The 12,368-nt window shown below is 41.5% G+C and overlaps 1 protein-coding gene across 3 annotated transcripts in view; it reads right to left on the reverse strand.

Moving 5' to 3' along the window:
* ccdc142 (coiled-coil domain containing 142) overlaps positions 1-12,368 on the reverse strand; it is a 158,660-nt gene that overhangs the window by 96,843 nt on the left and 49,449 nt on the right. For all 3 annotated transcript variants that reach the window (XM_060828724.1, XM_060828716.1, XM_060828706.1), the window contains one exon: positions 743-829. In XM_060828724.1, the coding sequence (XP_060684707.1) occupies positions 743-829 (87 nt within the window). The remainder of the gene's footprint in view (positions 1-742; positions 830-12,368) is intronic.

Here is a 12,368-nt window from a genome sequence, read left to right on the forward strand (position 1 = left end):
AGACAACAGTGGTAATGCTACAATGGATTCAGTGTCTGCAGATAAGAGAAAGGAAAAACAAATCAATTAGGACTCTTGTACTGTCCTCTGCCCATGGCCTTACATGTGTCACGTGAAAACAGGATAAGGCTAATAACCAAAAGGCCATCCAATGTTTATCAACAAACTCACCTATGTAAAACAGCCTGCTGGGTGAGCTAAAGGGTTTTTGACACCAAAGTAACGATATCTCAACTTGACTCAGTGTCTTTGTGAGACTGAGCAAAGGATGAGCAAGAACAAAGGCTGGAGAAAAATAACTAACTGCACCATAACCTTACTCGACTCACTATTGGAAACAATACGCATCGCCAATCTAACTACAGAAAAGAATGAAAAAATCAATTAGGCAATAAATGCTTCAATTTTACCATCAAGTTTTCTATTGTTAGGACCTAAGTACAAAAGCAAAAAAGAAATGCTCAAAAAAGAGTTTGAGAACACCAAAAGCCAGTTCTTCTTTGTGTTAAAACAAGTCAAAATGTTGGCCTCCCTGCCCTGCTTTGTGAAAATTATCAGGCTAAGATTCACATAAAGATTGTTACTTTGGTAAAAATAACTAGTCTTTAAACTGTAGAACCAACACAATTTTCGCAGATTTACTAAACTGCCATCATTTCAGAGTTCCAAAGAAGCTGCTGTTGAACTGCTGCCCTCTGCTGATACATGGTTAGTAGATGTTTTGTCCTTTTTATTTTGATACCTTGATCCCAATGAATGAGGGCAATCCGTGACAACATGTGAAGGCAAAGTTCCTGTACAAATGGCTCAGAATCCCTTGGCAGTAACCCTGAAAAGAAATCAAACATTTTTAAGTTTAAAAATAAGGAATAAAATCTTAAAATAAAATTGAAAAATCCAGGGGCAAGAGTAACCACACAGCTCTTCAAGCCAGCAGTGACATTTAATATGATCACAGTTAATCTTCTGCTACAAACTCTGCCTTCTAGCAGCAGCATCATATCCTCAAATGCCCTTTTTTTTCAAAAATATGTCATTCTCTGCTCAGATTATCCTTAACCACGAGTATGTTCGGTATTAAGAAATCTTTCCTTATCTCAGCACTAAATGCTCTAAACCCTTATTCTCGGACTGTAGTTCCTAAATTCTAGACTCCCCACTCAGGGAAAGCATGCTCTCAGCATCCCCAAAAAGACTTTTTACGTTTTAACAAAATTACTTCTTTAAACTCCAGAGAATATATGCCCAGTCTACCCAATCTTTCATCGCCAGTGAAGTCCCTCATTAAAGGAGCCAATATAGCAAATTTACAATGCATTTCTCTCAGACAGCATACCCTTCCTTAGATATCAAGATATATATTTTGGGCTACACAGTACATTAGATGTCATCTCAAAAAACATTATTAAACTGTGATAAAAACCTATTTACTCGTACACTAATGCTTATGTTATAATAGTCAAGGTCTCATCCACTTTCCTAATTGCCTGCTGAACCTGCTTGTCAACCTTTCACTACACCTATACAAGCAACCTAGGTCACTTCCTGTAACATTTCCAGGTCTCTCATCTTGTAAGAAATGTTCTGCTTTTCTATTTTCCTATTAAGTTCTGTAACATCAATCTTCTTGTTGAAATTTGTCTCTCAATTTCTTGTCCAATCACTGTATACCAGAGACCCAGTTAACGTTTTGAGACATGGGTTCAAATTGCACATTGGAATCTCGTGGAATCTGTACTCAATTAAAAAAGAAAACTCCAGAATTATAAATTGTTCTTAGTAATAGTGACCATGACAACTATCATAGGTCATTGTAAAAAGAAATCTTCTGTCCGTACTTGGTCTGATTTGCTTATGACTGCAGACCACATGAAATAGTTGACTCTTAACTGCCCCCTGAAAACAGCCCAATAAGCCATTCATCTCAGGGGCAAAGAGGAACACGCAACAAATCCTGGCCTTATCAGCGATGCTCACATCCCATGAAAAGAATACATAAATTGTCCACAGGAATCACTCCTAAATTAGCTGCAAACACTGTATTTGATTTTCCTGGAGGGAACTGTGCGCCATCAGTGTGCCCGTCATCATTTACAGAAATTTGCTGAGTGTTTCAGATCCTTGTTCTTTTAAAAACATGTTTGAAGAATGACAGCATCACTGGCTAAGCTGCATCTATTGCCCACCCCTAATTGCCCTGGACATGCTGATGAGTTGCCGAGAACTGAGCTCCTTGGGTAGGGACAGTCACAATGATATTAGGAACAATGATGGAATGGCAAATGAATCTAGTGTGTGACAGGGAGGGGAACTGGGAGGTGTGCCCATGCATGTGCTGCACTTTTTCTTCTCAATAGGAGAGGTCAGTGCTTTGGAAAGTGCTGTTGAAGCAGTATTGAGTTACTGCAGTGCACCCAGTAGATGGTACACACTACACCATTGTGTCTTGACGGTGAAGGGAGTGAATTTTTCAAACGATGAGATGCTAATCAACAATTAAGATATAGCTACAAGACTCCATAAAAATGCTAATCAATTCAAGGCAGTTCACTGAAGTTCAGTGCTTGTTCAAATTAAAGAACTACAGACTGAATGCAAGAAAGTACCAGCCCAACCTTTGTCAAGACCATAGTTTGCACTTTATTCAAAAGCATTAAAACACATTAACTGAATTTACACCACCCATAATTAGAACTCTTCCAGTTTTTGGAAAGCAAGGCTTGAAAGAGAATGACCCAAACACATTATAGCTAATGAAGTATTTTTCAAGTATCACACCACTGTACTGAAATAAGATAGCCAATTTGTGACTAGCAAGTTCCACAAAAATCAATGACCAAATAATCCTCTGTTAGTAATGTTGGTTGGTCGAATTATATTGAACACAGCATTAAGTGAGCTCCCTTTTCCTTCTTCAAACCGTGCACAAGATATTTTACATCCAAAGAACGAAGAGCAATACAGCTCAGGAATAGGCTCTTCTGCTCTCCAAGACTGACCAACATATTTTACCCTTTCATGCTAAAGTTGTCTTCACTTACAGGGTCCATATCCCTCTATTCCCTTCACATTCATGTATTTGTCCAAATGCTTCTTGAATGCTGCTATTGTGTCTGCTTCCACCAACTCCTCTGGTAACACTTTCCAGGCACTCACCATCCTTCATGTGAAAACCTCGCCTTGCATATCTCTTTTAAACAATCCCCCTCCAGCATTTACTGCCGCCCTTAATTGCCTTTGAGAAGGTGGTGGTGAGCTGTAGTCTTGAACCGCTGCAGTCTATCTACAATGGGTTGAACTATAATACCATTAGAGAGGGAATCCCATGATTTTGATCGAGCAACAGTAAAGGAATGATAATATATTTCCAAGTCAGGCGGGCGAGTGGCTTGGAGTGGTCATGTTCCCATCTGTCTGCTGCCCTTGTCCTTCTGGATGGTAGTGGTCGTTGGTTTGGAAGGTGTTGTCTGAGGATATTTGGTGACTTTCTGCAGTGCACCTTCTGCAGATAAAGCACACTGCTGCCACTGAGTGCCAGTGTTGGAGGGAGTGGATGCTCGTTGATGTAGTGCCAGTCAAGCAGGCTGTTTTGTCTTGGATGGTGCCAAGCTTCTTGGCTGTTATTAGAACTGCACCCATTCAGGCAAGTGGGGATTATTCCAACATAGTCCTGACTTGCACCTTGGAACAGATGGACAGGCTTTGGGGAGTCAGGAGGTGAGTTAGTTGCCACAGTATTCTCAGGCTCTGGCTTGCTCTTGCAGCCACTGTGTTTATGTGGTGAATCCAGTTGAGCTTCTTGTCAATGGTGACTCCCCAGGATGTTGATAACGGTTGATGCAGTGATGATCACAACATTGAATGTCAAGGGGCAGTGGTTAGATTGTCTTTTAATGGTGATGGTCACAGACTGGCATTAGGTTACACGAATGTTAGTTGCCACTTGTCAGCCCAAGCCTGGACATTGTCCAGATCTTGTTGCATTTGAACAGATTGCTTCAGTACCTGAGGAGTCGCGAGTGGTGCTGAACACTGTGCAGTGAACATCCCCAACTCTGACTTTTTGAAGGAGGGAAGGTCTTTGATGAAACAGCTGAAGATGGTTGATCCTAGAACACTACCCTGAGAAATGCCTGCAGAAATACCCTGGACCCGAGATGACTGACCTCCAACATCCATAATGACCTTCCTATGTGCCAGGTATGACTCCAACCAACAGAGTTTTCACCGATACCAGTTTTGCTAGGGTTCCTTAATGTCACATTCTTTCGAATGCAGCCTTGATGTCACCGACTGTCACACTATCTCCCCTCTGGAATTCAGCCCCTTTGTCCATGTTTGAATCAAGGCTGTAATGAGCTTGGAGCTGAGTGGCCCTAGTAGAACTCAAACTGGCCCTCACTGGGCATTTGAACAGCTCTGAACAGAGCGATTAGAAAATAGGGTTACTTTTTTTTAAAACATATAGACAATTTTCTAGAATGGGTCATGAACCTACAACTTTCTGTCTCACAGCTATGTAGTCTCACTGACCCAATGAAATCTATAATTTAAATTACAAATTAAAGTTACCCTTGGGCTTTGAATTTGTTTCATTCAAATAGAAAACACTGCACCTTTTTTCTCCTCCCACCAGCTCTTCTCACTTATCATATCTCCATATTTACCTAGCCCTTACATCTCTTTTTTTGTGCTCCATCTTTGCCTATCTGCTCTCCCCTCCCCCCACAGACTTCGGCAGCAGCATTAATACCACTTTTACCTAGGTGCAGTTTTGATGAATAGTCACCAGACTCAGAACAGTAACTGAGATATTTTCTCCCAAAGATGTTGCTTGACATGTTGACCTTCTCAGAAATGTTGCTATCTTATGCCAGTTAGCTGATTACTTACAATCCCCAAAGAGTTATCTACATCCTACTACAGGCTCATGTGGGCTGTTAAAGTGTTAGGTTCTGGATCAGTGGTGCTGGAAGAGCACAGCAGTTCAGGCAGCATCTAAAAAGTGTTAGTGCTGCTGAAAACAAGAATTTAGTGACCCCTAGTGGAAAGTTGGGGAAAATACACCAGAAGAAAACCAAATTAGGCTTGTAGGCAAAGGCTCATTTCTCGCTCATATAACGATATGTTTACAGAATAATATCACAGAAGAAACTGTTGCCCTTAGGAAGAAATTACCAGAAAATATTAAAAATAACAAAAAGAACAGGAAAAAAAATCAAGGGAATTAAATAACCTAGTTAGCAATTGCAGATGTGTGCAGCCACTGAACACTCTAGTTAGCAATTGCTAACTAGAGTGTTCAGTGGCTGCACACATCTGCAAGAAGGCCAAAATCATAATAGTATGATGATTCTGACACAATGAAGATGCTAGTCATCAAGCCCCACTACCCCATTAGCTGTCCTCAAGGTGTAACGGCCAACTGGCTCACCAAGATGGTGAAATTATTTCATTTTTATCATCTGGGACAAAATGAATGACTCCCACTATGCTTCATCAATAAACACAGAAGATGTTTATGACAATCAAACTTAGTCTTTTAGCACCAAAATGGCTTTTTAACTATATCTTCTTAAATATAACTTCTTTCAAATCAAATGCACACACACATCCAAACACAGATAGAACTAAATGGGACATACAACTCTGCAGTGTTTTTGGGTGAAGGAAAAAATAGGCAAAAAGAAAAAATCTTGTATATCAAAAATCCAAACCACAAGAGTGGAACAAAGTGACATTCTCACTGTTCACACAGTTTCTGTTAACAAGATCACAATATTGTCAGTCGTGGGGTGATGGAAATTAGTTTGGTTTAGTTTTGTCACCCAGCCAGTCAGTTATACCCAGATCTTTTATTGAGTTAGCACTTCAATTTTCAAAGTTGTTGAGCATTATCTTTTGCTGAGAGAGAGAGAGAGAGAGAGAGAGAGACAGAGAGCATGGGCGGAAGAGAGAAATGAAAAACATCTCCACAAATGTAAAAGTTTTCTAATTTTTCTGAGAGAGAGAAAGAGACACCTATGTTTGCTGCAGACCTCTTGGAGATCTCATTTCAACTTTCCCACACCCCAGACTGTGGCAAAGCAGAAACTCAGACCATAATCTGCCCAACGCTCCTTTCATCAATTGGTAAAGCCAAAATAAATTCATACCATCTTTCGCTAAACAACTCTGCTTTTCCAAAGGTCACTTGACCTTTTTTTTTAAAACAATAACAGTTCCATTTTTCACTTCAGAGCAAAAAGCGTCACATGGTAAATTCTCTGTACCCAGATATTGTCCAAAATGTTATTTTTCCACTTTTTATTCCAAACAATATTTGTAGCTCTTACATTAACACCTCTTAAAGCTAGATTGCATTACTTAAATGTGCTTGCATCTCTTAAACAGGAGATTCAGATCAGGTGTTGGCAGTCATGATGGACATGAAGATAAACTGACAAATAATCAAGAATGATACAACATGGGGGAACACCAGATCCTAGGCTGCTGGGTAATGTACTAAAGGTTTTGGTCGAGGATGGAGGGCTGGGGGTCAAACAGATCCTTTATCTGTATAGTGAAGTCCTGAGAGACTGTAAATAAATGGTATAATTTAACTCACACACCATGGGCTACTGGGTAAAAGGCAAGGGAATTGAACTAGCTAAGTTTATCTTTGACAGAGCCGGTACGGATATAACAGGCTAAAAATAGCCTCTTTCTGCAGGTTAATTATTCTATGATTTTATGGTATCCTACCAAGTATACCAATAACAAATGGGTTTAAAGCTGCCACTTTCAAATCTAAAAAGTGCTCAGTCTATCTCAAGTTACCCTAGAAGGGTAAGGTCTCAAACATCTGAGTAATAAGTAAGGCTGCAATTCACACCGTTAATATGCAGTTGCAAGATGAGCAGTATTTTTCACCAACAGGGTGCTACAATCAAGCCAAAAAGACATTCACCTAACCCTCAAATGAGAAATATGGTATATGAAATCCAGTACCAGAATGGTGTAAGATACAGAGCTGAAAATGTGTTACTGGAAAAGCACAGCAGGTCAGGCAGCATCCAAGGAGCAGGAGAATCGACATTTCAGGCATGAGCCCTTCTTCAGGTTTCAGCTCTGATTTCCAGCATCTGCAGTCCTCACTTTCTTCTCGAAGATTTTAACCCACTGCGAATCCTCTTGCAAGGATGCCTTCCTTGAAGAAGCACACCCCCCCACCCCCCACCCCCACCCCCCCGGTCCTTGGATGCTGCCTGACCTGCTGCGCTTTTCCAGGAACACATTTTCAGCTCTGATCTCCAGATCTGCAGTCCTCACTTTCTCCTGGTGTAAGATACAGACCACTGACAGCAGATCATGTGTCTCTTTGGCCTTTCATAACAGTAGTGATTATACTCAACTAACCAGAGTTACAAAGCTCAGAACTTAAAGATTAACCTTTGATGTGATTCCACAAATAAATAGAACTCTCCAAACAATCCAGTGTGTGCTGGGAATTACATTAACAGCCAACTTTAAATATCAGTTGGACTCACCACATAGCTCACTTACACTTACGAGAAACTACATACATTCACAAACAGAAACCTGATCCCTATGAAGAAAGCAACTTGTCTGGAATTGGAATTTTTTTGAATTAAAAAGTACACAGGACAGGAGTTCTGTAGTGCATCCTCCACTGTAACACCTCAACCAATTTACTCCCTTTCCTCATGCAGTATAAATTGTTTCCTTTGAAAATTGAAATGTTTGCATGAGCTCCTGATGAGCTTGATGAAAAGCTTGGACAATGCATCTTGTTTTCTTTACTAAATATCCTTGTCAACATTTATCCCTCAACTAATAGCACAAGGAAACAGGTCATCTGTTTATGATAATAACAATCTATTCTTTTAGTTTGTGTGACCTTGCTGTTTGAAAACTGGCTTCCACATTTCCTAGAAGAGTGATAACGACATTTTAGAAATATTTTGTTGGCGGCAAAACACTTTGGGATGCTCTGTGGTCATGAAAAGTACTATATAAATTGTAAGTCTTCATTCTGAATTTAAAATTGCAGTTAATATTTCTTAATTATTATGAGTCCTGCTTTAATATAGTTTCCATTTGTTAGTTTGTTCGCCGAGCTGGTGGGGGGTCATCATGCAAATGTTTCATCACCATGCTAGGTAACATCATCAGTGAGACTTCTGTGAAGCGCCGTTGTTCTACACCACTTGATATTGATATGATCCGGTCTGTTAAGGTGAGTCGTGTCATTTCTATATGGGGTCTATTTCTACATGGAGAAAGTGAGGACTGCAGATGCTGGAGTTCAGAGGCAAGAGGGTGATGCTGAAAGAGCACGGCAGGTCAGGCAGCAACCGAGGAGCAAGAGAATTGATGTTTCAGGCATAAGCCCTTCATCATTCTTGATAAATGGCTTGTGCCCGAAATGTCGATTCTCCTGCTCCTCAGATGCTACCTGACCTGCTGTGCTTTTCCAGTACCACACTCTCATCTATTTCTACATGTTTGTTGATGGCATTCCAGGTTGAAAACCAGGCCTCTATGAATTGCTGTGCATGTCTCTGGTTAGCTTGCCCTAAGACAGTTATGTTGTCCAAATTAAATTGATGTCTGTGTGTGCTGAGATGAGGGAGAATTGGTCATCCGTTTTGCTGCTAGCTGGTATTCGTGTATCTGGATTGCTAGTTTTCCTTTGGAGTGTCAGATGTAGTCTTCATGGCAGTCATTACATGGGATTTTGTATATTATGTTGATCCTGAATGTTGTGGGTATGAGGTCTTTCATTCTTGAGAGTAGTTGGTGTAGTGTGGCTGTGGATCGGTGTGCTACCATGATTCCTAGTGGTCATTGGAGTCTGTTGTCATTTCTGATATGTCCTTAATACAGCATAGGGTGGTCAGTCAATCAGGGCGTATAGTGTTCTCATCTGTCTGATAGGCATCAACGGATGAAGCTGTTGGAGTATCTGTTATTTGTAAAGACCTTGTGTGTGTTCTTCCTCAATTTTGCATAATTCTGGTGCGTTGCAGGGCATTATAGCTCATTTAAATCATGTTCTGACACAGCTCTGTTCGTGGACATTGGGGTGATTGCTATTGTAATGAAAGATTTGGTCTGTATGGATTGCCCTCCTATATACTTTGGTTAGGAATTCACCATTGGTCATTTGTTCCACCATGACATCTAGGAATGGGAGTTGTTTGTTGTTCTCTTCTGATGAATTTGATAGCAGTTGAAGAGATGGCGTGTTTTCTCTAACTTTGTGCGTTTGATGACGTCAAACGGGTCATCTACATATTGGATCCATAGTTTTAGTTGGATCAGGGGAAGGCTGTGCATTCCAATCATTGCATGACTACTTCTGCTACAAGTCCTGAGATGGAAGATCCCATAGGTGTGCCTAGACTTGTTGATACACTTGGCTGTTAAAGACTAAGTGAATGATGAAGCACAAGTTGTGTAGTTTGAGCATATTGTCCTTATTGATGGTGTTGAGGTTCAGCATTTCTGGTTCTTCCAGTAGTGTGGTGAGTGTTTCTTTCAGTAGTGTTATTTCAATGGAAGTGAACAGCACTGTAACTTCAAAGAAACCATAATTTCATCATCATCGATTTTAATGTTTTTGAGGCTGTTGAAGTAATACGGGCTGAGTGGATGGTGTGGGCTGATCTGTTGACGAGGTGTTTCAGTCTCTCTTGTAATTCCTTGGCCAGTTTGTGCACTGGTGTGCTCCATCGGAAAACTATGGATCTTGTTTTATGCACCCTGGAGAGTCCATACAAGCAGAAGGAGTTGGAGACTTCCTATTTCATTCTGAGGCAATCTGTCTTAGTTATCTGTCCAGTCTGTTGGAGTTTTACCAGTGTTTCAGTGATTCTGTTTTCTCACTGTGGTATGCAGTCTGTCTCCACCTGTTGGTATGCATTAGTATCTGCAAGTACCACCTTTGGTTTTCAAGGTGGACAAATCCCCAGTACCTGATCAGGTGTACCCGAGGACTCTGTGGGAAGCTAGAGAAGTGATTGCTGGGCCTCTTGCTGAGATATTTGTATCATCGATAGTCCCAGGTGAGGTGCCGGAAGACTGGAGGTTGGCAAATGTGGTGCCATTGTTTAAGAAGGGCAGTAAAGACAAGCCAGGGAACTATAGACTGGTGAACCTGACCTCGGTGGTGGGCAATTTGTTGGAGGGAATCCTGAGGGATAGGATGTACATGTATTTGGAAAGGCAAAGACTGATTAGGGATAGTCAACATGGCTTTTGCGTGGGGAATCATGTCTCACAAACTTGATTGACTTTTTTGAAGAAGTAACAAAGAAGATTGATGAGGACAGAGCAGTAGATGTGATCTATATGGACTTCAGTAAGGCGTTTGACAAGGTTCCCCATGGGAGACAGATTAGCAAGGTTAGATCTCATGGAATACAGGGAGAACTAGCCATTTAGATACAGAACTGGCTCAAAAGTAGAAGACAGAGGTTGGTGGTGGAGGGTTGTTTTCCAGACAGGAGGCCTGTGACCAGTGGAGTGCCACAAGGATCGTTGCTGGGCCCTCTACTTTTTGTCTTTTACATAAATTATTTGGAGCTGAAAATGTGTTGCTGGAAAAGCACAGCAGGTTAGGCAGCATCCAAGGAACAGGAGATTCAATGTTTCGGGCATAAGCCCTTTTTCAGGAAATGAAGAAGGGCTTATGCCCGAAACGTCGAATCTCCTGTTCCTTGGATGCTGCCTGACCTGCTGCCCTTTTCCAGCAACACATTTTCAGCTCTGATCTCCAGCATCTGCAGACCTCACTTTCTCCATAAATGATTTGGATGCAAGCATATGAGAAACAGTTGGTAAGTTTGCAGATGACACCAAAATTGGAGGTGTAGTGGACAGCAAAGAGGGTTACCTCAGATTACAACAGGATCTTGACCAGATGGGCCAATGGGCTGAGAAGTGGCAGATGGAGTTTAATTCAGATAAATGCAAGGTGCTGCATTTTGGGAAAGCAAATCTTAGCAGGACTTATACACATAATGGTATGGTCCTACAGAGTGTTGCTGAACAAAGGGACCTTGGAGTACAGGTTCATAGCTCCTTGAAAGTGGAGTTGCAGGTAGATAGGATAGTGAAGAAGGCATTTGGTATGCTTTCCTCTGTTGGTCAGAGTATTGAGTACAGGAGTTGGGAAGTCATGTTGCGGCTGTACAGGACATTGGTTAGACAACAACTATTGGGATATTGCGTGCAATTTTGGTCTCCTTCCCATCGGAAAGACGTTGTGAAACTTGAAAGGGTTCAGAAAAGATTTACAAGGATGTTGTCAGGGTTGGAGGATTTGAGCTATAGACAGAGGCTGAACAGACTGGGGCTGTTTTTCCTCGAGGGTTGAAGGCTGAGGGGTGACCTTATAGAAGATTACAAAATTATGAGGGCCATGGATAGGATAAATAGTCAAAATCTTTTCCCTGGGGTCGGCGAGTTCTGAACTAGAGGGCATAGGTTTAGGGTGAGAGGGAAATGATATAAAAGAGACGTAAGTGGCAACTTTTTCACGCAGAGGGTGGTACGTGTATGGAATGAGCTGCCAGAGGATGTGGTGGAGGCTGGTACAATTGCAACATTTAAGAGGCATTTGGATGGGTATATAAATAGGAAGGGTTTGGAGGGATAAGGGCCGAGTGCTGGCAGGTGGGACTAGATTGGGTTGGGATAGCTGATCGGCGTGGACAGGTGGGACCGAAGGGTCTGTTTCCATGCTGTACATCTCTACAACTCTATGTCGTCTGGTTTGTTCATTAAGACGGTCATACGCCCTTTGTCTGCTGATAGGATTATAATATTTTCTTTGATGTTAAAATGCTGTTCACTTCCATTCAGAAGTCTAATAACAGCTATACTTGTACTTGTTGGTATGTGTTTAAACTTTTGAATCTTCTGCCTGATGGAAAGGGTTGGATCCTATGCAGACCAGCTGGCGTGTGTGTTTGCAGACATTTTCATCCTCTCCTTACAATGATCTGAAGTCCCCACCTGCTTCAAAAACACAACAATCATCCTGGTACCAAAGAAAGCTCGTACAATGTGTCTCAACGACTACCGCACAGTGGCTCTGACCTCCATAATTATGAAGTGCTTCAAAAGACTAGTCATGGCTCACATCAACTCTAGCCTTGCAGCCTGCCCTGATCCCTTGCAATTTGCTTATTGGTGCAACAGGTCCATGGCAGATGTCATCTCACTGGACCAAGACTCATCACTGGAATATCTGCGACTACAGCTCTGCCTTCAACACTACAACTTCAACCAAATAAATCTCCAAATTCAGAGACATACATCTCTACTCTGTCCTCTATGACTGGATCCTCGACTTCCTG

This window comes from Hemiscyllium ocellatum, chromosome 1, assembly GCF_020745735.1.
Source record: "Hemiscyllium ocellatum isolate sHemOce1 chromosome 1, sHemOce1.pat.X.cur, whole genome shotgun sequence".
NCBI lineage: Eukaryota > Metazoa > Chordata > Chondrichthyes > Orectolobiformes > Hemiscylliidae > Hemiscyllium > Hemiscyllium ocellatum.